At 45.0% G+C, this 24,709-nt stretch overlaps 1 protein-coding gene across 4 annotated transcripts in view; it reads right to left on the bottom strand.

Moving 5' to 3' along the window:
* Positions 1-24,329, bottom strand: part of FECH (ferrochelatase) — a 34,591-nt gene extending 10,262 nt beyond the window's left edge. For 3 of the 4 annotated variants that reach the window (XM_021686380.1, XM_044921318.1, XM_044921319.1), the window contains exons 1-6: positions 24,086-24,329; positions 18,813-18,939; positions 14,435-14,554; positions 12,487-12,635; positions 6,348-6,482; positions 3,442-3,548 (exon numbers count right to left, since the gene is read on the bottom strand). In XM_021686380.1, the coding sequence (XP_021542055.1) occupies positions 3,442-3,548; positions 6,348-6,482; positions 12,487-12,635; positions 14,435-14,554; positions 18,813-18,939; positions 24,086-24,152 (705 nt within the window). In that variant the 5' untranslated portion in view covers positions 24,153-24,329. Of the gene's footprint in view, positions 1-3,441; positions 3,549-6,347; positions 6,483-12,486; positions 12,636-14,434; positions 14,555-18,794; positions 18,940-24,085 lie in introns of all 4 variants that reach the window. The other variant, XM_044921317.1, reaches the window with a different exon arrangement.
* Positions 24,330-24,709: the final 380 nt, after the last annotated feature.

The raw sequence follows: 24,709 nt of genomic DNA, 5'->3' as shown, positions 1-24,709 counted from the left end.
TCCTGGCAACCCTCAAAAACTGGAACTCTCCTTTTAAAAAACTGCAAACAGTACAGTCTCCTCTCGCTTTGGTTCATCATGAAAATGGCTCATAACGGTTTCAGGGGCCTAGGGAATTTGATGGGAAACTTCTAAAGCTCGCTAATGGCTCACTGAAAATGAACGCTCTGGATCTGCTTCCCCTCGGGAGGAACAGGGCACACTTCCAGATGGAGAGGAGACACAGATGGGAAGGAGAAGTTGTTTTAAGACCTCTCATTTGCTCGGTTAGCAGGAAAACAGCTTACAGGCTCTTTCTAAATCTTCCTCAGTTTGGCTTTCAGGCCTATCACATTAAAATACATTAGACACAAATAGTAGAGGAATAAGAAAATACTATTCTATTTTTACGACCTTCTCCTTCTGAGCCCAGTATCCTCCCTGAGTCAGTCTTCACAACAACCTTCATAACAACAGATGAGAGGTTATACAACTCTCATTAAATTCACAGAGGGGGAAGAGGCCGCCGACGTGGGGGCCATTCAGTCACATCTGCGGGACCTGGGCTGCCAGGCAGGCCCCGCCTCCACCTCCAAAGCTCTGTCCACCAGACCAGTTAATTCCCTCCACCTAGTTGGCTCTTTCCGATCTACATCGATAGGTGCTGAAATACCCGATGTGAAGAGGCTTTCTTTCATCTTCCACTTTAATCATTCTTCGTCACTGAACTCAGAAAGCAAATGCTACAAAGGACATTAATGGGTCAATTGACAGAATTGGAATATGAATGTAGATTAGATGAATTTAAGTATTGATGTTAAATTTACTGAAGTTGAATACTGTATCATGGTTATGGAGGAGAAGATCCCTGCTATTTAGGTGTCAAGGGTGGTTTTATAGATATAAGTTACTCTCAAAAGGTTCAGAAGAAAAATGTACACACACACACAAGTGTGCAAATGATAGAGTGGAATAAATGCTAATAATATGTGAATCTAGGCAAAGAGTTGAGTTCCTCTACTATTCTCAGTCTTGTAACTTTTCTGCATGTTTAAACTTATTTCCAAATAGAAAGGTTTTTGAAAAATCATAAAGGATGATTTACCAGAACCACGTACATTTGCTATTTGGTATTTTGGTATATCGGTGGTTGATACTACAAGAGGAGCAAATAATTCCCTAATCAACACGGAGATATTACTAATCTTTCCAAACCCTCAAAATTTGGTGAATAAATGCACTAAGGTACAAGATGGTGCCTAGAGACTTTCCTTTTCAAAATTTAGAATTTATCTACAGAGTAAATGTGGTTATATCTAAATCTTTGTTAGATATGAACAAAACCAATATTTTCTGGCGGTCTTCGCAGTGCTTGGAAAGAAGGATGCTCAGGAAGGGCCGTGTTTGGACCCACAGCAGCCTGGGTAAGGAGACCCACTGTGAAGCTTACAAGGAGCCTGAGCCTACGTTTACTCCAATTACCGGCAGCTCGTGACACAGCAATATTAGGGATGACAGTAGGGAAATGACAGTTTCCAGTAATTACTACCTGTAACAAGTAGAAATGTAGAGTGAGACGTTCTCTTCAGTGTTAGTTTTTAACTGTATTTTTAGTTTCCAATTAGGGTTTGACTTGTTTTTTTTTTTTAATTTCTGCTAGATATCCAATCTCCTCATGTCAGCTCCACGATATGAAGAATAAAACCGGTCTATAAACTTTTGTTTCTAAAAAACTTTAGTATTTTTCCTTTTCTCCTCTCACAAAAGAGCGAGCAGAAACACAATTTGTTCCGGCTTGCAACAGACGCTAAGCCGTCGTCCACACTGAGGAGCCGCGGGCAAGGAAAAGGCTGCTTAGATCACCTCCAATTCGTCTGAGGTATCCTCGATGTGCAATCTCTCTGCGGAATGAAAGAGCCAGGAGGCTCTGAGCCTTCAATCACACCATCGAGAAGGGCAGATAAATGCCTCTAAAATTCCCTTTCATTTTGTGAGCGGAGACTTCCTCAGTTAAGAGATCTTTCCATCTTTCTGCTTCCCCCCTTTTCAAAGGGCTGAATTTTAATGCAAATCTAATTACTCAGTGGATCAGGGCAGGCAGATGCTGTGCAGATCCCTCCGTTCTCTGCTACCACATGTCAGTGCTGACCTGAAACCCCTCGCTCCCAGTCACAGGCCGCCCAGAGCAAACCAGTAGGGGCACACTGGGTCTTTCGCGGCGCTAACTGGACCCAGCAGTACAGCGAGGGGGTGGGGGGCTCTCAGAGTGGAACTACACCTATCCCTAAGGGAAGGCACCTCCTTTTCATTTTTACTTAAAACTGTTTTTCCACCTAAGTGTTAACCCTTGACATCACCTCTGTGCCTAAGGAACAGGGCCTGCTCCGGGGAAGAGCGGGCCTGCTTTTACCGATGTCTAGCCCCACCTAGTGGTGTTAGATTTTAAGTGACTCCAGGCTTTTTAAAAAGATGTTAAATGGGTATTTTGGCAGAGAATGTCCACGGAGTGAAACATAAACTGGATGAAACCTAAATCACTCCATACGTCCCCTACCTAAACTAACTCAAAGGCAGAAACCTCCTCTGACAGAACAAAACTATATCTGTACATTTTAGGGCAATTACCAATACTCCTCTCATGTACAAATGGCAAAAAAGTATATGGTAACACCAATTCAAAGCTATTGGCTTTTGATTTGTAGTTTCAACTGATTCTCCAAAAACCAAGCATCTGTTCATGGAAATATTATAAATACAATTGCATGGGAGAAATCTGAAATTTCTTCTAATAAGACTTTCTCAACTGAAATGTTAAATCTAGTTTCATGTCAGAACAAGTAGATTCAGTACCTTGAAAAATTTTAAAACCTATTGTCATTTTATTTATTTATTTTTTAAAGATTTTATTTATTTATTTGTCAGAGAGAGAGACAGAACACAAGCAAGGGGAGAGGCAGGCAGAGGGACAAGCAGGCTCCCCGCTGAGCAAGGAGCCCGATGTGGGACTCGATCCCGGAACCCTGGGATCATGACCTGAGCCGAAGGCAGCCGTTCAACCGACTGAGCCACCCAGGCGTCCCAGCCTTTTCTCATTTTAAAGAATTTAGAAATACAGGATCTGTCGGGCACTCAATATATAAATGTAAATTAATGGAAACACTCTGTATAATCTTTCATGTCCTGGTTATTGGGAAACACGAAACTCAAAACATAATTCTGCTCTAGTTTGTAACTAACAGTGTTAATCCGAAGAAAGGAAAGACTCTAACCTTTAATTATGAGATTTATTTTCTCTTGTCATAACAAGTCGAGTCTCTAATACCTTTTTTTTTAAAATCCCAGCACACAATTTAAGCAAGAGAATGGGAAGGCTCAGAAGGACGCCACAAACTAGGCAGGGACAAGAACCTGACCCACCCCAGCAGCTGGGCTGACGGGGGCTGTGGGCAGTGGCTGGCTTACCTGAATGAGGAGGGGGTGTGTGGGCCACCTGTCAATGGTGCTCCACTTCATCCCAGGCTTCTTTCCCACTTCGTTATAGTATCTGTAAATGGCATTTAAGCTGCTGCCTGAAAAATACAGGGGACCGCTTAGTAGACGCGTGTTGATGATAGTGAAAATGAAAAACAGACTAGTAAAGGCACTAAGTTCGAAATAGGTAACGGCTTCTATACTGAATTGGTCTAATTACAATCATTTCAACGCTCTAAAATGCAGATAGATTTAACTAACCTGCAAATGAAGATCACTAAAAAGCAATCAATTGCAATGGCCTTTCAAAGACAAGTGAGGCCATTTCTAGTGAGAAAGACAATGGTAGAGGATTTATGAAATATAAGCCGCCGCTATTTGCAGGAACCAAGTCTAACAACTGAAAGCATGTTAATTTTTTCCCCCATTATGAAGGTAATCAGCCCCAGCAGGAAATGTAGGGGGTGGGGAAGAAAGGAAAAAAGAAACTGGCCATGATCCAGCTAATACAGCGATCGTGTTACTCTAGCCGAGTTCTTTCCTATTATTTTCCTGTACAGCTGTTTTGTTTCACAAAGTTGTAATTTTAGCACATATGCAATTCTGTATCCTGAGCACTTGGCATATTTTTATTTATTATTATGAGATGCATCTTTTCTACCTTACAATAAAAGCTTTATAGCTATCTTTTTAAATGACTTGTTGATAAGAAGACTAGCTTATTTAGATTTGCATGAGCGTTCTCTATTATTATCTGCTTCTACAAGATTGTCATCATTCCCCAGAATAAGTTAAATGGATAGCAAATCCTTACGAGTAATCTAACAGTACTTGTATTTTTAACCAAGAGGTCAAAATCACGAAAATTCAACGACTGAAGGAAGACAGATGGTGCCAACCCAATGGAACTTCTTCCTGGCCGAGGGGAGCTGGCGTGTGTGCAACTAATCCTAACACGGAGCCTCTTTCTCAATCTTAACATAGGGCAAATGTTCCAAAACATTTCCCTGCTTCCCAACAGCAACGCACTGGTTTCTGTAACAATGAGGACTGTTAATCTGATAGGTCTCCAGATTAAAATACGAGCCGGGATACAGCCCATAGTTAAATCAAATGTACATTTAGCCTAAAACTTAATTTTCAAAAAGATAAAGGAGTTCCATTCCGGAAAACAATGAGTCAGATAAATCCAAATTGAGTCCACTGCAGGTTCAAAAACAATCTCTCCAGAAATCAGAGTCAGCAGCATATTCATACCACAAGCCACACCGTACAGGCGAATATCATCTTTAGGATTTTTGAAGCCACAAAAGGACTTCTGGAAGCCACATTAGTTCTTCTGGGTCACTCAGAAACATTTGATCAACTACCCAAAGTAGTAATGAAGGGGAAAATAGAACTAAAACAATTGCATGTGATTGATACACAGGATATACCGCTCTGCTCCAACAACGTGTGTCTAAATGATACAACAGGTAAACAACACTCTCGTGCCCTCAAAGAATGGAAGTGCTTTCCAAAGGCTTTTGAATCTCTGAGTGAAGATCACCTGCCCTTTCACGTGAGATGGACCAGGGAACAGCCCCACAGACACTGACACCTGAGACCCACTGGTAGAGTCAGCTGTGAAATGAAACCCAGTCAATCCTCTGTCATACAAATAACCATCTTCTTAACTTGTCTCATTTTGAGAGCAGACATTTGCAGTTGGGGTATATATATATTTTTTAACATTTTATTTATTTATTTGAAAGAGAGAGAGCGAGAGAGAGCGCACAAGCAGGGGGAAGAGTAGAGGGAGAGGGACAGGCAGACTCTGCACTGAGCATGGAGCCTGACTTGGGGCTTGATCCCACGACCCTGAGATCATGACCTGAGCTGAAATCAAGAGTCGGACGCTCAACGGACTGAGCCACCCAGGCACACCTACATTTGAGGTATATTTTTTAAAGCAAGGCAAAGGTATGCTTAGAAATTTATAAAATCTTATTCCTTCTCCAATAACACATTAGCAGACATTTTGAGTTGTAGAGGTACATTTCCAAAAGAAGTCAAAACTCAAACTCTTGAGGGTGTCTGAGAACTCAGGCATTTTCACAGGGGCTCTGAACAAACATTTGAGGCACACAACAGGCTTTGAACATGTCCTCTGACAGCCTTTTGTTTCTCTTTATAATTATAGAAACAATATGCACTAACATCCAAAAGCAATTTGGGAGTCAAAATGTGCTGAGCCCAATCCTTGAAACAGAACGCAAACAAATGTATGTGTGAGTAGGAGCTTTACCTATTACCAATGCTACAGAGAAGGGCAAAATTGATTATTCTCCTGCTCCAGTTAAATATATAGGAAACAACACGCAGTAATATTTTCCCAAATCTAGAACACTGAGAGAAGTTTACAAAGAGAACCTCAAGCTGGGCTTTGGTTTACCCAGTAAACCAACCCATAAATAAAGTGTAGCACAAAACATACCAGTATTTCTCATACTACCTGGGCACCTCTGCTTTCAAAATGGAAACTGCGATCACCTTTGCTACGTTACTGAGAATATGAGGGTTGCCATAAAAATAGGGTTTAGTATGCAAACATAAAAAGTGGCTTAACGTTCATCACTGAGCCGTTACACAACTGCATTAAAGCACTGAGCACGAGGGGCGACCGCCTTCCACCCACCGTTTGTAATTCTCAGCCGATTGGCCTATAACTCAAGGGACAGATGAACCGTGAGATTTCAAATGGACAGGCCTGCACTCTCGTGTTTAAAGAAGCAGACAGGCTGGATTTGCCATTCAAATGGAAAATGATTTATCCTTTGCTTCCGCACTCAGGTGCCCCGGCGATGGCGGCCAGGGCCCGGCATCCCCGCCCTCCCACTGTCAAGGGGAAGGCTTACCTGTCGTGGAGCAGCTGTACTGTGGGTACTGCGTGAAGGCAATAGCCCTCTCTACCCCGTCTCTCTCCATCTCTTCAATTGCTTCTTCTGTTAAAGGATGGACGTACCGGAATCCAATATAGTATTTGTGAGGGGCTATTAGGAAGCATGTGTGGAAAGGAGAAAGTATTAATCTTTATATAGATTCCTCGGAGTCACCAAACATCATGCAAAGCCCAGAACAAAGAACAGTTAACCTAATTTCCTGTGAGGCTGATAATGTTTAGGCTAAGTTTAGAATATTCCTCGGATCTTATCCAGTCTTCGCTAGTGCCTGGACTTTTCACCATTTTCTGGGATCAACCTCCTCCCACCCCCAACACACACACCTTTACCGAGCACAGTGGTTTTTACAACTCAAATGTCTTCTCTTTATTCTCTGCTCTTGACTGAGATAAGAGAGACTCAAAGGAAGGAAGGAAAGAACTAGCACTTACTCTTGAAATGTAACCTCCTCTGATGTACCAGATACCGTGGTGGACACTTTGCTCGTATTTTTTCTTTCATTTAAACCTCATTTTTCAGATAAAGAAACTGAAACTCTCCAAGGTTAATGAACCTGCCCAAAGTCACACCTAGCAGACGGTGGAGCTGAAATTGAATGTGGGTCTCACCCCTCCCGAGCCGGGGCCCCCTCCTGGCCCCACAGCCTGCTTCCACCACCCGGGTTCCCTCCTGCTCCCTCAGACCCCAGGTCACCTGGGTAAGCTCTGGGATACTCAACAACCGTTCAGGGATAATAAACGATTGAAATGGTTCTCCTCATTTAATAGATAAAGAAACCCAACAACAAAGCTTAAATTGGAGGCACCGATTCGGATTTGAAGTAACAGCCCAAGTCGGTGTATACCCTTGCCTTCCTTCCCCGTGTATTCCTCACAAACCCCTTCTCCTATCCCTCCTTTGTCCATCTCCGTCTTCTTGTCCTGGATCTTAAAAGCACCCACCGCCACACAATTTCTTAGGCATTTAGAAAATCATAAAACTGAAAGTCTCCTGTCGTTTCACAGGACAAAGCTAACTCCCACTCAGGGATGACGCTGAGAATATGCAACATAAATGTTAAGTCATAACAGAACCAAGATGATGCTACTGTCCCAGTGTGAGCAGGGGCTGCCACTAAGTACGGGACATGAAACAGCCACAAGAAATGTTTAGGCTGAAGTGAAGGAAAAGGTAACGTGTTCACTGTTGGTGTGTCTGTATAAAACGCACCTCAGTGATGGGACATGGGGAACGGGCAAGCAGGGGCACATGTTCCCAAGGACAGGAGCGGACATGGGAAGGAGAGAGAGGCGTGCATGTGCATGGGAAGGACAGGCTGCTCTGGTAAGTCTCTGGCTGGGGACCGCAAAAAGAGGAAGGAAGGGGCATACGAGAATCATTTTTGGCAGTCTGTCCCTTCCAGGCCACCAATTTTATGTTCTTTTGTGTAAAATGACAAACTGCAGTTAAAATACACCAGAATGCCCGACGCAGTAAGCAAAGTCCAAATGACTGACTGACCGAAGATTACAACGTGGTTCATCCCAAAACTGCCAACTGTCATGCTCCCAAGTCCCTGCCTGAGGAGCTCTGGGGGACCTAAGCTGAGGCTGAAGTGGGATTTGCCTTCTAATCTATTCTTCTGAGACAATCCTATTACTAGATTGCTACGGTAAGATCCTCCAATGCTACAGGCCAACCAGCTTCTGGCATTCTCTTTCCACCTTTGGAAAAGTTGCAGCCTAAATGCCTGAGGCCTGGGAGTTCCTCAAATCTTGCAGACAAGAGAGGTGAAGTGGCTGCCCGTGCAGATAAAGGCCGGGTGGTGACCTCGGTTTGAAGTGAGGGAGGGTAAAATACTCTGGGAGGAACAGATAAGACTTGGTAAACTGTTGGATTAAAGATGGCCTGCACAAACGTACTGCAGGAGAATGGCCATGTGCTCTCCCTGACTAGGCCTAGCCTGAGGAAGCAAATGTTTCCCCGAAGGCCACTGGCCGGCCTGGCCTAGTCTACCCTTGGAGCCACATGGCCCAGCCAAGAGTCTTTGGTGACATGTCACCAGGAAAAGAAAAAAAAAGGACTGAGTTGAATTTTTGAGCAGTGAAACTTCATTAGTTTCCAGCCCACAGTTCAAATGTCTGGCTTGTACGTGACTCTTTGAGAGAAAGGTGTGAAATAGATAGCATAATGCTTTTTGAGTTGTAGCTCGTCATGAGCCCTAGGCCAACGATGAATAATAATAAAGGCTCACATTTATTGAATTTTTACCATGTACCATGCACCAGGCTGATGCCTTTCGTGATTATCTTATGTAATATTCACAATGATCCTAGGAGTGGGGTTCTGTGATCACCACCATTTTCTTTTCTTTCTTTTTTTTTTTTTAAAGATTTTATTTATTTATTTGACAGAGAGAGACATAGTGAGAGCAGGAACACAAGCAGGGGGAGTGGGAGAGGGAGAAGCAGGCTTCCCGCGGAGCAGGGAGCCCGATGTGGGACTCGATCCCAGGACCCTGGGATCATGACCTGAGCTGAAGGCAGACGCTCAACGACCGAGCCACCCAGGCACCCGATCACCGCCATTTTCAAGATGAGGCTTAGTGGGGTAGTAATCTGCCTGAAGTCCTACAACCAGGACTGGGGAAGCCAGCTCCATCTGAAGAGAGCCCACGCTCCTCCCCATCAGGCATCCTGTAAAGAACAACTGACTTATTCTACGGAGCAGCACGCACTTACAGCTTCCTGAGAAGCAGTCACACTCTACATAACCAAAATATCATTTTTTAAATGTATTTGAGATTTAAACTTTCATAAAGTGATTACACTTCTCATCTATTTTCCTTCTCTATTCCCTCAATTCCTGTAATGTGGTGTAATCCTATGAAAAAAATTCCAAGTTATATTCCCTCGTTAAACTGACCGTATGACTTAATAGTCAATTTTACACAAAGCCAGTGCAAGCTGAAATTTCTATAACAGCTACTAAGCAACAACTACTTCCCTAAAAATGAGAGTTTGAAACATTTCTATCTGTTCGTAATCATCACACTGTTTTGCCTAAAGAGAATTTTTCCCAATAGAAATAAATAGACACAGTTTAAAAGTATACTTTATGGTTTTGTGTGAACGTATGAGAAGGGAAGAGGAAGGAGAAAGAGAGGAATGGAGGGAGGAGGAACAGAGAAAGCAGGAAGGAAAAGCCACACGAAGGGGGTGAGGGGCCCGGGTCTTCACAGCTGGCTCGGGTCCGTTCTGCGACGCATTAAGTAGCAGGACAAGGAGCCTCTTTCTAGTTAATCTGGGTGAGCTCCTGGCAGAGCCACACTTGATAATCTTGGTCTTTAGCACAAAGCTCCCCCAAAGCAGTTTCCAAACCTTGAGACTATTTCATTTTTCCTCCATCTGCATTCTGTGTGATCACTGGCCTTCCTACCCATTTTGTATAGCATCTCTCCAGTAAATCTTAAAAGATTTTCTCTCTGCCCCTTAAGCAGATTAGGCTGTAATCGCAGGGTGTCCCTGGACTGGAAGCTTCTCGTAAGTAGAAACCATGTTTTTTGACTTTGAAAAGCAGTATCGAACAGTGCAGGGCACTCAGGGTGCCACTGATGAATGACTGAGTGGACAGTCTTGGGCCTTATCAAGCATCTCTACCATACCCCCAGAGCAGGTCTGCCAAAACCGTTAGGTGGTCATTTACCATGTAGGAGAGAGCAACGATTTAACCTGCCTGCTCCGAGGGTCCCAAGTGTGGGCCAGAGGGCAGTGATAAGTCAAAGGGTCATCAGTACCAAAGCCCTCCCAGGACCAGGATCTGGACGAGCCTCCCAGATCCAGAGAAACTAAAAGTAGCCCCTAAGGGGCGCCTGGGTGGCTCCGTCAGTTAAGCATCTGCCTTCGGCTCAGGTCACGGTCCCAGGGTCCTGGGATCGAGTCCCACATCAGGTTCCCTGCTCAATGGGGAGCCTGCTTCTCCCTCTCCCTCTGCCTGCCGCTCTGCCCGCTTGTGATCTCTCTGTCTCTGTGTCAAATAAATAAAATCTTTAAAAAAAAAAAAAAATTAGCCCCTAAGACAATTTACTCCCTGCCTCAATGAAAATGACCAGGTAACTCAGCTCCATGAAGGTAAGGGTGTGACTTAGTCACTACTTTATCCCTCATCACTATACTGTACCTGAGTGTGGTCAGTGCTTACAAATACCTGGTGGTTGGCTGGATGGAAGAATGGATGCAAGTGGGAAATAATGCGTGAAAGAGCAGCTATGTGAGCAACCAAATGGGCAAGTAAATGGAGTGAGAAAGGAGGAAAGATGATTTCCCGTCACATTAGTAGTGATTTAGTGACTGGACAGGCAAGCCACTGAGCTGATGATACTTCATGGATACCCTAAACTTATCCCCAAATTATAATGAAGAATAATAGACTTTACTTTCTCATATGCCTCGATAAGATGGAATGCTTAATAACTGATTTTTTTAAAAAATCACTTACAATTCTGACTATGAAAATATGAAGTGGATATTACTATTCTTTGGTCCCTACCAAAGCAGGGAATAATCCTAGAATCTAGATGATGTAACTTCCTTTGTACTAGATGGCCACAGATTAAAATAATCAGATGTTTGATAGTAAGTGATTTAAATCGGGACTCTTTCCAAGCCAACCCGGGAGGCTGAGGCCATGGCTGGTCCGTCTGATCCGGACAACCCAGCAGCCTCACCAGAGAGAGAGGGAAGGTGGGAAGGATGCCCTCCATCTGTACTACTTGCTCAAGGCTAACAGCTCTGCTGGGATACTGGATGGATCCTACCACATCAACAGACAAAAATGGCATCTTGCCACTTCTTTTTTTCCACTGAAGACAGCACAGCAACTGCAGATCTGATTCACACTAGACCTTTTATACTGATAAACTGTTAATGACTAGAGGGCTTGTTCTCTATCAGGCAGGTGTGAGTAGGGCACAGCCAAGTTTCCCTCACCTAATGTTTTCAAGATACAATGCAGTACAAGTGGCTGAATTGTATAAGAAATGCCCTTGAGCCACCAGCGAAGGCAGGAAGCACACCCGATGTTCAGAAGCATGACTGAACAATTTTCCAAGTGAGCTGAGCTGAGCTAGAGCCTCTGTCCCTGTATGTGATGGGAAACAGTGGCTTCCAAGAGCAGCTTGAGGTGACACTCAATGGTGTTTTCTCAGAGCAGAGTGAAATGCTTTTGGTCCCGCCTGGAGGGGTGGCTGTCCTTGAGGCTCCCCACTGTGTCACACTCCTGTCCTCATTCTGGAGCCCCAAAATGCACTGTTAATTAATGTATTTCATGCACCTTACATGCACATTTCTTGGTTTAACATTTCTCATATTGGTCCACATCTGCAACAGATGCCGTCTTAAAATTAACCGGCAGAGTTTCGTGTGTGTGTGTGTGTGTGTGTGTGTGTGTGTGTGTGTGAACAATGGTGTGTCCTGCAATCTTGAATGTGTCTTGAATGCAGCTAAATACGGCACTTACAATTCATTCATGCAGTTAGTGCTTCATTCTGCACATTATCCTTCTGCATTCGAGGTTCTCAGAGGACGGTTACCAGCCACACCAATCTTCTAGCGCCTCACACTAGCCGGTGTTGCTGAGAGCCGAGGACGGTTGCTGAAAGTTGCTTACAGTCTCACGGCTGCCACAAGAGCTAGCCAGTTCTGCTCTGCTCATCTAATTAGCCGTCTGCACAGAAGGAAAGGCACTAACAGCAGCCCTGATCCATTTCCCAAAGATTTCTTCCCGGGGGCAATGAGATATGCATCTTTTATTCATGGTATGTGGCCTCTTCCTTATAATCTAGCTCAATTTAACACACACCTCAAACTTCCTTTTGAACCAATGTTCCAGATCTTTAGCTCTTTCCTCTGTAACATAAGGAATAACAGGCTACACAGCCAAGGACAAAGGATAATGCCTTAAGAACGGAGTTAAGGGACCATGCATCATACAGAAATCCCCACAGATCAAGGACTGCAGATACAGAGAACCGCATCTGCCATCCACTAGTGTTTGGGACTTCATATCTAACTTGCAAGAACAAGCCTAGTGAGATACTGATTAAGAAGCTCTGTACCTGTGTGTGGGGACAACTCATCCAGCAGCTTCACCATGCCTTCTCCTTGCTTGGAGGTCCACATCTTGATGGGAGACCCACCTCCAATTCTGCGGTACTGCTCCTGAATTTTGGGGGTTCGGCGTTTGGCGATGATTGGTGCCAGCTTACTAAATCATTTAACAGGTAGGTAAGTGGATTTTATTCCACCTTAGCAACCTCAGAAACTACTCGATAGAAAAGATAAGCAAAATTGTAAGAAGAGCCTAAGAAGATCAAGCCTTTAAAAACAGAAGCTTTGGGGGCGCCTGGGTGGCTCAGTCGTTAGGCGTCTGCCTTCGGCTCAGGTCATGATCCCGGAGTCCCGGGATCGAGTCCCACATCGGGCTCCCTGCTCGGCGGGAAGCCTGCTTCTCCCTCTCCCACTCCCCCTGCTTGTGTTCCTGCTCTCGCTCTCTCTCTCTGTCAAATAAATAATAAAATATTTAAAAAAAACAAAAAACAGAAGCTTTGAGTGAGAAACAGCCAGCTCTTTTGGCCTCAAGTAGAGAGAGAAAACTAAACACTCTCTGAGGAGTAGCCACATCTGCCCCACGTGTTATTCTAGCAACATAGCCTGAAGATTCAGGACACCAAACGCACAGGCACAGACCCTAGGTGCATGCTGGCCACTATCCTAACACTTCCTGATCCTACACCTAGTAGGAAGTGGGATATAGAAGACATTAGGAAGCATATATTCCTCTTACTTTAAGAAAATGCATATTAATCACAGATACATTTGCATATGTGAGCAACGATGTACGCAAACCACATGAATGTTCACTGTAATACGTAAACAACGTAAATGTCCACCATGAGCCACAGGTTAAATAAATTAAGGTATGACCAGACAATGCAACTATCTATACAGTCGTGGGGAAAAAACAAAAAACAAAAAACCGGATCTATATAATCTGTTACGGAACAATCTCCAAGATACATTGTTAAATTTCAAAAAAAGAAAATAGCAAAGTGTTAAATAATGTACATAAGTACATTCACATTTGTGTTGAAAAGAACAGGGAGGATATATATGTGCATATATACCTATATATCTATAAATAAAGTTATGTATATGCTTGCATATGCACGAACTATTTCTAAATGTAACCAGAAAGACATCTGTACAATTACAGATTTCTCTATTTCTGGTTACATCTGTAACCTCCCAGGTGGGTAACTGGAAGGCTGGAGTCCCAAGGAAAGGGACACTTGCTTTTTACTGTGAACATTTTTCTGCTATTTGCATTTTTTATCATATGCATGTATAAATTTTTCATTACAAAAGCCTATTTTAAAAGAGAAGAGAAGGAAGGAGGGAGGGAAGGATGAAAGGAAAGAGGCAGTCACCGTCCATATTCACAGTATGAATGAATACTAATCACTGCTTCCCTGAGTGCCAAGTACAAATGTATCTGTAATATCTTTAAAGGGACATCAGTTGTGTCAAGACAACTGCGATTTCCAGAGCTCTGGGGAGGAAAGGGCTCAAGGAGGATCCCCTCCCCAACTTGCTTTCTCTCTCTCCTGCAATTCTTGCAATATCAAATCCTTCTTTTTTTTTTTTTAAATTTTATTTATTCATTTGAGACACAGAGATACAGAGAGAGAGAGAGAAAGCATGAGCAGGTAGAGAGGCAGAGGGAGAGGGAGAAGCAGGCTCCCCGCCGAGCCAGGAGCCCGATGCGGGGCTCAATCCCAGCACCCTGGGATCATGACCTGAGCCGAAGGCAGATGCTTAACCATCTGAGCCACCCAGGCGCCCCTCAAATCCTTCTTATACCTAAGAAAATAATAATGCTGCTCTAGCCACTACCAGATGAGCATTAAAACCATTTATTTTGTGAAACTAAAGAACCGAGGTACGTGTAAGGCAAGAGGCACTGCACAAGTCAGGAAGAAGCACGGGTACTTAGACGTGTCTTACTTTTGAATAGGAAGCGTTATGAGGTCTCGGTCCAAGAAGAGCCTCAGAAGGAAGTCGTGAACATCTCCCAGGGTTTCAGGGCCTCCCATGTTTAGCATTAATATTCCAGTTTTTGGCTTCCTACAGAAAACAAAATGCAATGGTTGATTTGTAACTTTTTATTTTTCTCCTCTAGGGTACAATCTTGGTTCAGCTAGCAAACTCACATCCAGTCTGTTCAAAGCAAAGGTACAGACCTACAGAGCTGTGCACTGGCATCCCATGGCTACCTATCTGGGAACACACCAGGCCTCTGGTTCTGCATGGTCCCAGCTCTGACTCTGACCTCGGTCTCCTAGCTTCATCCGTGACGCTCGTCTTCTCTGGGCTCGAAACGTTTCTCCACTAAACGGTCAGTCCTGAACAAAGATCCCATTCCTTAGGGACTGAGAGCCAAGGTACAAATCTACAATTGTCCTGAGGCTGGAAAGACTGTTCATGTGAATGCCTTATGAATACACAAATGACTTGGTCTCTCCAAACTTCAGTTTCTTCATCTAGAAGATAGAGAGTCCACCAACTACCTCAAAAGGTTGTTTTGAGAATTAAATAAGATAGCGTACTTAGTTATTTAGCATGATCTGGTACACAGAAATTCTATTATACACAGAGAAGCCATGGGCTTCCCAGAAGTTCAGACCTCCACAGTATAATACCAGCCCATCTCTAATTCTTTACCTGCTCCCTTCTCTTTAATTTTTACGTTAAATTACTACTGACAAATTATTTCTTGCTACTCTGCTGCCTTTTCCAGAGCCTGCCTTTACTCCATCTTCAGTGTCTCCCGCTACGATAAAGTACACGTCTCATGTGACACTCACCTCTCCATCCTCCATCTAGAGCCACTGCTTAGGGGATTCCTGCAAGAAATTGCTCTAACTTATTCAAATAGGTCCAGCACTGAATGAGCCAGAAGAAGCAAAAAAAGAAAATCAAGCAGTTTGGGGGAAGTTAAATAAACCGAAGGACTATGCAAACTCTAAACCTCTAAAATCTAGAGCAGCTCTGGAGCCTGCACAGATTAACGTGAGCCAGGTCAAGATGAGTTCTCCATTCCTACACCCCTTCAGGGCGCAAGATGGAGCCAGAGTGGGACCAAGTGCCCCTCGCATGCTTCGGGTGGCCGCCAGCAGCTCAAGACTGGAGATTTGGAACTCTGAGGTCATAGCCAGAGATGAGAGCCTGGAGAACTGGAGGCCCGTGTGTTCCTGTGAACAGTAGCCCTGTGACGGCAGTGAAAGAGCCTGCAGGTGCGGACACTAAAGGACAAGGAGTATTTCTTCCATTCCTGCACTTTTTTTTTTTGCATTTGGAAAAATTTAGATATAATTTACATATCATAAAATCTGCCACGTCAAACTACAATTCATTGGTTTCTAATACACGCACCAAGTTATGCAACCATTACAACTATCTAATTCCTAAACATTTTCATTACCCTGAAAGAATATTCCCCCCCACTAGAGCCATTCCCCATTCTCCCTCCTGCTCACTCTTGGCAACCACTGACCTGCTTTCTGGGTCTATGGATCTGCCTATTCGTAGAAATAGAATCACATAATATGTGGCCCTTTGTGTCTGGTTTCTTTCCCTTAGCATACAATTTTCAAGGTTCATCCATGTGATAGCATGAATCAGTATTCTTTCCTTCTTATGGCTGAATGTAGTCTCCATTCACTCTTTGATAAAGCAGCTGAGAAGGACCAGACTGAGGTTTATGTAAAACACCATTATTACAAATGCGGAGGGGTCCCACTTTCTAACCCTCCTACATCAAGACCACCTCAAACTGCTGCAGTGACTGAGCCGATCCTGCCGAGATGGCTCTTGTTTGGAAGACTGTTCCTAATGTGTTCTAAAGCCAATGAGATCACGAGGACAGTTTAATTGCAATTTTTAAACAAACACTAACATTTGGTGATAATGTGAGGCAGCAGAGGGTGTCAAATGTATACACGTGGAAACTGTTTTTTGAGCAAACACACTATAGGGGAATGAGGCAGAAATCAGTTCTCAGCCTAAATTTTCAAAATAAGAACCAATTCCTGGGGTAAGGGGTATGTTGCATTCCAGTGAAGTCAGGGATCTTCCCGTTTAGAGCCCATCATAAGGAGGAACTAGGTTCACTTTTCACATCGTCTTAGGCCAACATTTCTCTTCCTTGGCACTACAGGCATTTTGGGCTGGATGATCCTTGGCTGTGGAGGGCCGTGTTGTACGATGCAGGGTTTCAGTAGCATCCTGGCCTCTACTTGCTAGATGGGTCTATGGATCTGCCCCAACAGCACACACCCCACCTGAGTTGTGACAACCAAAAACGTCCCCAGACATCGCCAACTATGTCTGGGGAGTGGGAGCGGAGGGTTCCCCCCTCCCTCTACTGAGAACCACTGAGTTAGAGGAAGAGGGTTTACCCTCCTTTTTACAAAACCAAGCAATTATTTTGGAAGACGGTCATTGTCCTACAACTTTTCCACCTCCTCTGACCAGAAATCCTATCGATGAATTAACAAGCTGGTATTTAGTTTTCTTTTCTTGATACCTGAAAATTCCAGATTCATTATATTGTGAAACTGTAATACTCCCTTAATCTTTCTACTTAGACCACCAGTGTTCTGGGATCCTGTCTCTCACCCTCAAAATCTGTGACTCACAATAAATTAAGCGCATTTTTCCATGGATTGCTGCCAGTTAACAGATTACTGGTTAAGAAACCCCAAGCTACGAGACTTACCTAAGCCACAGAGGGTATCAATGTGCAAACGAGATTTAGAACTGTTTTTCATCTGTAACACCTGAGCTCAGAACAAGAGTGGCTTTAAATTGGATGTTACTCTGCCCTGCAAACCCATGTTTTGTAAACCACGATGATGTTACACATGAAAGAGATGCACACGATTTGAAAATACCTAAATACACATGCACTTAATTCAAAACTGTGTTGTGCATGATGAATGGCGCATTAGCTGCCCTAGTCTGACACCCTCTTTGCGAGAATGTGAAGTGCAAAGCTTTAGCAAGGGTCACTCTGTCTCTCCTCCCCTCCAGACACAGCCCATCTGACACCAAGCTCTGAATGTCAAGTTCCCTTTGTTTGAATGTAAAAGTATAAATAGCATAAATTTAAAACTTCTCCCTTGAAAAGGTTTCAACACTTTGCCTAAGGCTCTATCCCCCCAAAACCTCAGTTTACTCAGTGTTCAATCAACGTACCCAGGATCACACAATGAAAAATAACAAACACAAAATAAGACTATTCATTTTCATAGCTGTATTGCTTTCATGGAACATCTTGTCTAGAAGAAAGGTCAAGGAGTTAATAGTTCACAGCGACTTTCCTTCTTTAACCCTGCTAGTATTGAAGTGTGCTATTTCTGTGTACTCATCTAAATAATTGCCTTATAGAGTCTTGTGCTGCGTCTGTACCAAGGAAGACTTAAGAAGGGCTGTGGCTTCTGCTATGGAAGAGGACACCCAACAAAAACGCCGTGCCCGCCATGCCCGCTGACGCCCACCAGCAAACAGCAGGGGTGAAGTACGGAACAGATACTTTATTCCTTTAATAAATCACAAATCATATTATGTCAGTTCTAATTTTGTTCACTGTGTTAACAGTGAAAAACAATGGGCAGAGTTTACCACATAAATTCTTGACAGATTAGTTATTCTTTATCCTCTACACAACCTACATTTTATAGGTGTAATTATGTTAGGTTCGTAAATACATTTCCAGCAATACATATAATTTGTGTTACATGACATATTCCAGGACGAAATTCCTACATGATTTGCAGACTGTACTGAGCTATGTGTCCTTTAACAAAAGCCCGGTGGGATTTTCTTTGTCAATCATACCCCAATAAAGCTGGAAAAAATTTTTTTAATAAAAAATTTTAGGGGCACCTGGGTGGCTCAGTCGTTAAGTGTCTGCCTTCGGCTCAGGTCATGATCCCAGGGTCCTGGGATCGAGCCCCACATCGGGCTCCCTGCTCAGCGGGAAGCCTGCTTCTCCCTCTCCCACTCCCCATGCTTGTGTTCCTCTCTCGCTGTCTCTCTCTCTCTGTCAAATAAATAAATAAAATCTTAAAAAAAAATTTTTTTTAATCTGTAAAAAATTTCAAAAAAAATTTAAAACCTTGGGGGGGGGGGGTGTGAAAGAGAGAAAGAGAGAGAGACCTGCAGTTTTCCAGTTACTGAAAGAAAGCCAAGAAAATAACACCCTACTCCTTACATACTGGCATTGCCCCGCAGCTTTCCTCCTAAGGCTGCTTGTAGCCACTCACTGGTGTTGGCATCCACAAAAAGAAATTCTTATTAGTACCTAAAATTAGAGTCATACCTCTTCCCCGGCTGAACTTGTGGTTTTGGGCTTCTGCCATGTTGGGCTGTTTCTGTGGCAGCGGCCGCCGTGGCTCCAATCGACTGGCCCCTCCATGGCTGGCAGGTCCTCGAGCCGCCATGCACCACTGTGGCAAAATTAAAGTAACAGCATGAAATCTAGCGGGGAAGTAATTACTTTGGAAGAAGTCCTCAGAGCATCAGTCCCAGATTTAAAATTTAAAGAGAGGGCGCCTGGGTGGCTCAGATGGTTAAGCGTCTGCCTTCGGCTCAGGTCATGATCCCAGGGTCCTGGGATCGAGTCCCGCATCGGGCTTCCCGCTCCTTGGGAGCCTGCTTTTCCCTCTGTTTCTCTCTGTCTCTCATGAATAAATAAAAAAAATATAAAATAAAATAAAATAAAATAAAATTTAAAGAGATGCTGTAGTGAAGGCGATTTTCCCAGCATTTCTCTGCACATGGGTAAAGGCACTTACAATCCCTCTATCCCTCTGACGGGGGGGGGGGCACCCCCTAGGATAGCGTATCAGGACCTGCATGGAGCCGTTTTAGAAACACACCTCCTCACTCTGCCTCGGCAGATTCTGACACGATCCTTCATGAAAACCACTGCCCGTTTCTGGAAGTTACTGGCAGCAGCCGCTCATACAAAGGGCGAGAAGCTTGCCCGACAGGCTAAGAGCCATTGATTTAGGGAGTGGCAGTTGAGCCAGTTTCCCATTGTCAATTGCACAGACCTCATCTGCCTATAAGCCTTCTCCCTTAAAGCACCAGTGCTAGGGACACCTGGGTGGCTCAGTCATTAAGCGTCTGCCTTCGGCTCAGGTCGTGGTCCCGGGGTCCTGGGATCCAGCCCCGCATCGGGCTCCCTGCTCAGCGGGGAGCCTGCTTCTCCCTCTGCCTGCTGTTCTCCCTGCTTGTGCTCTCTCACTCTCTCTCTGACAAATAAATAAAAAAATCTTAAAAAAAAAAAAAAAGCACCAGTGCTAAGAACCCTAGCACTGCCCTTGGACCCTGACAAGGCCAAGGGCTCCACTTTAGAGGGCCCTTTCTGGCCCTCCTCCTGCTGCAGCGCCCCCCACGGGGTATGCAGTCAGCACAGCCAAGGATTCATGGACCCCAGAGTCCACAGCTCACATTCCTGACCAGCCTCCCAGGACCTAGAACCCCAGAATTCCCTGTCCCCAGAGCCCCACACCCACTGCCAGGGTCTGCACAGGCCTCCTTCCTAGATCTAGCCTCCTGAGGCCTGACGGTGCCATCAGCGCAAGCAATTCTTGACCTGAAGGGAAGCTATTTGCAGGGGCAAGAACAGAGCTTGAACATGCAGACTGGAGTGTCCACTCGGGTGCATGCACAAGACTCTTCACCATGCGGGGCAGAGCCGGTGGTGCAAAGAGAAGCAGGGAAGCCTACAGGCGAGAGGCAGCTCTCCCAAGGCCGCGACATTTCTGTAGGCACTCTGAAGAGTTCAACAGTGCACCCCTCCACGGCGTGATGAAGGTCTAGTCGCCAGGAGTGGAGAAGAGAACATATTTCACAGCTTGTTAGCTTGCTATCCCACACATGATATGTGGGTCTCCATCTGCACTCTTGTCCTGGCCCCCACAAGAGTTAGGTGTGGGCCTGGAGAAGCCACCTGAACTGAGGAGTCCATGGGCCCTACTTAGTTGTAGCGTGAAGAATATTCATCCTTAAACGACATACAGTGAAATTAAACTGAAGCTGTACAGTAGGTCCCCAAGATGGCAATGTGGGACTGTGGTTCCTGCTGTGCCCCACACTGTACACGTGACCTCTCCCTTCCCTGCTCTCAAACCAGCTGGTCTGAAACCAGCTTGAGATCAGTCTCCTTCTACCCTCCTCCTACTTAGGAGTCAGAGGAGTCTGGGTGAGGAACTCAGGCTGTGGACCAGCAGACCTGACTGCATCCAGCTCTGCCACTTACTAGTAATGTACTGGGGCCAGGCTATACTCTTTCTGAGCCTTAGTTTCCCCAGTAAAATGATGACACCTTGCCACCAGGATCCTTGTGATGATTACAGCAGATAAGACTAGTGATGCACTCTGCAGAGCGCCTGCCATATATGATTAGTGCTGGCATTCGTTTCATTTGTAAGTGTCTAGAGCACAGGGACTACATCTGCTCTGATTTTTTTTCACCTACCCTGTCTATAAGATATAGGAGAATGGTATCTCCAGGCCCCTTAGATTTCCAACTATCCATATTGTGCACAATCCCAACAGAGCCAATTACATGAGCTTGTGCTGAACAGTCCTTATTAACTCAAAGTGGAAGTGCAAAAGATTGACATAAAGAAGTTCAATTCTGCTCAAATGAAGTCTCAAACCAACTCACATCTCCTTATTTTAGACAAGTTCAATCCTGAACTGCATGAGATTTAACCAGGTTCTCAGTCATGCCACCATGTCTGCAATTCCTTATATGAATGAGATTATACTGGGTTCCATGGGATATCAGAATAGAATTTGGGCATTACATGATTTGACTGCTGATAATAAGATTTCCCCTGTGAATCTTAAAAAGTGGCAGAAGGGAATCAGGGTGAGACTGGAGTCGTCAACTAGTACATCAATACTTCCTAGGACAATTTGGGAGCTGGTAGCTTTTCAAGCTGCTGATCTATTGCCATGCCCTCCACTTACACAATCCTCTGTGGTTGAACAAATTCTCAGGGCAATGCTGCTAATAATGGGTCCTCTGTGCTCAGGACCCACCTCTCAAAAACTTCTCTATGATACTCCTGTCCCCTAATGATCTGAAGGTTCCAGAGAAACAAAGAGTAGACTCTGACCAAACGATTTGTATACTTGTAGCTAAAGTTATTTAATTATTCAAACAAAGGACCAATGGAGATTCCTCAATATACTCAGCTCACTGTGGCATAGAGCGTATGTGTTCGAGCCAGAGAGATCTGGTGGAAATCCCAGATAGCGCCGAACAGGCTGTGTAGCAGTACTTGGGCAACTCAAAGAACTCCTCCAAGCCTCACTTTACTCCTCTGTAAAATGGTGATAAGGCCAACCCTGCAGGGCCGCTGTGAAGATTAGGAAAAATTTTTTAAATCTATGTCCAGCCCCAAGAACAGTGCCAGGCACAATGCATATGGTTAAGCAAGAAGAATACTCAGTAGCAGGGACCTGCCCACTTATTAACTAAGACCAGGTATTCTAATCCTACTTTTACATGAACTGCGGAAGGCCTACAAGCCATAAAGGCTATAAAACTAAGAAAATGCAGAATATAAAGAAAGCAAAACTTCCTAACTCCTGGACAAACCCAAAAGGTGAAGTATTCAAAAGTTTATCTGTGACTTAAGTTCATGGGTATCAACTGGTTCTCCAAAACCAAATTACTATATTTTGGATGCTTAGGGGTGGGGCAAAGGAGGGTATAAAGGCACACAAGTACTTAAATATATAATGGAGCCCTTTTCTATCACATAGGAGATGAGGCTTATTTCAAAAGGTACTTATAAAAATAGGTACATTTTAGGGGCGCCTGGGTGGCTCAGTCAGTTGGGCGTCTGCCTTTGGCTCGGGTCATGATCCCAGGGTCTTGGGATGAAGCCCCACATCAGGCTCCCTACTCAGTGGGAAGCCTGCTTCTCCCTCTCCCCCTGCTTGTGTTCCCTCTCTCGCTGTCTCTCTCTCTGTGTCAAATAAATAAATAAAATCTTTAAAAAAGGTACATTTTAAAAATTAACAGAAATAATGTACTATATGGTGGCTATTAATAAACACTTGGGGAGGGGAGGCTTTCAAAAAAGAATTACTTTCTGGTATGGCACCAAAATGTTCTAGTGTCTTTAAACACTAATACTTTTTTTATTATTCCAGAAATTTTTTTCTAATTATGAAAGACATGGATGCTTAGTGCAGAAAATTTGGAAAGAAAAGGCAAAAACAAAAAACAGTAATTCATTAATCTACCAACTTTCTAATTTAAATATATATATAGTATACACAGTATGTGGCCCACCCCAGGGAGCTTCTTACTGATTCTTATTGATACATGGTGTAAAACTTTGCTTTTACACTTTTACTTTCAGAATTTGTTTTCAGTAATACTACCCAATTTTTTCTAACCCAGATAATGTTAATTCCTTCATTTCAAAAGGATGATTAAAGTATTATAACTACATCATAAAATCAGAGTCCATAATTCAATTGACTTCAAATCCACTTTCATTATGGTTTCTGAATCCTTCCACTTAGTCACCTATAATCTGGACAACAAATCATTTAAAGTTTTTCAAATTGTTCTATGACCTCAAATGTAGAACGTGTCAGATTTTGCCACAGAAAGGGCCAAAGAAAGAAAACATTAATTCAATACATCTTTCAGCCCTGTTACCAGCATCGCGCTTCCTCTTCTTAAAAAATAATGCCCGGGCGCCTGGGTGGCTCAGTTGGTTGGGCGACTGCCTTCAGCTCAGGTCATGATCCTGGAGTCCCTGGATCGAGTCCCGCATCGGGCTCCCTGCTTGGCGGGGAGTCTGCTTCTCCCTCTGACCCTCCCCCCTCTCATGTGCTCTCTCTCTCATTCTCTCTCTCTCAAATAAATAAATAAAATCTTTAAAAAAAATAAATAATAATAATAATGCCCTTTGCTCCAGTACCCTGAGTGGCCTGACCCTCAGTATAAACTGGGTCCTTATTATTTTCCTCACACACCCGTAATAAGATAAGGAAATTCAAAGTGGATTCTCTCCATTCCCTCTCAGTAGGCACCAGACTGATGAACTGTGGAACTGCTCAGAAAAAATAAGTCAGGTCTGTGTCCAGTCACCATTCAGCAGCAGTGGGCACACTGCGACCTCCATCACAAGGGAGGGAACCCCAGGACAGATGTCCTTAGTTAAGTCAGGTCCTTAACTCACGCTCCCTCCCGTAATGCTCACAACAACCCCGTGACTCTCATTATTGATTTTACAGATAAGAACTAAGGCCCTGGCAAATTCCGGCACTGCTCATGGCTACCCAGCTGACCGGTGGTGCTCCAGGACACCCCCCCCCCCGGCAGTGCCCCAGCGCCCCCAGATGACCCACTTACCCCCCTCTCGCCCTCCCAGGGGACGACCCCTTTCCTGTCCCACCTCCACGGCGCCCCTCGCCCCGTCCCGCGGAGCCTCCTGCGCCGCTCCCGGAAGCCCCCAGGTCGGCGGAGCCCGGCGCTAGCTGCCCCCTGCCCGCTGCCCCGGGCGTCGCAGTGACCTCGGCGGCGGTGGCGGCCGCGACAGCCTCACTTACGCCGATCGCGGAGCAGGGCGCTCGCAGCTCGCACGGCCGCAGCCATGTTTGTGCCGCCTGAAAGCATTCCCGGAGCAGCCTCGGCCCGGGACCCGGGCTCCTCCCGCGGTGGCGCGATCGGGTGTCGGTCCCCAAGGCGCCGAGCTGCTGGCACTGCCACCCTAGGCCGCCTTATCTCGCGTAGCTGTCCCCTGAGCCCTCGCGGCGCCACCTGCTCATTCGCTGCCGGCCGGGCCAGAGCCTCGGGGGCGGGGCCAGGGAAGACACGCCCCTCACGGGAGCCCGCCCCGCCGCCGGGCGGTCCCCGGGGGGTAAAAGGGGCCGGGTGCGCGCTAGTGGCGGCGCCCCACCACCCGGCAGTTCCCCGCCCTGGAGCCCCGCTCGGCCCCTGATCACCCTGAACGAATGCCCTGGTTGCAACTGCCAACCTGGCCAAGTCAGGAACCGCAGCCACAACTCAGCAAAGGACTTTCCAGACATTTCCAGTACTATTCCTGAGATAGGAGGATGCTTTTGCCTCAGTTCTCCGGTTTGCTTGCCTTGTTACCGCACAGCTGTGCCGACCCAGTTTTGTTATGCTTGGTTTTCAGAATAGGAAAAGGAATTGTTTTATATGAGACACTC

The sequence above is a fragment of the Neomonachus schauinslandi genome, chromosome 14, assembly GCF_002201575.2.
Source record: "Neomonachus schauinslandi chromosome 14, ASM220157v2, whole genome shotgun sequence".
NCBI classification, from domain to species: domain Eukaryota; kingdom Metazoa; phylum Chordata; class Mammalia; order Carnivora; family Phocidae; genus Neomonachus; species Neomonachus schauinslandi.
Note: the sequence above shows the minus strand (reverse complement) of the source record. Positions and strands in the feature narration are given on the sequence as shown.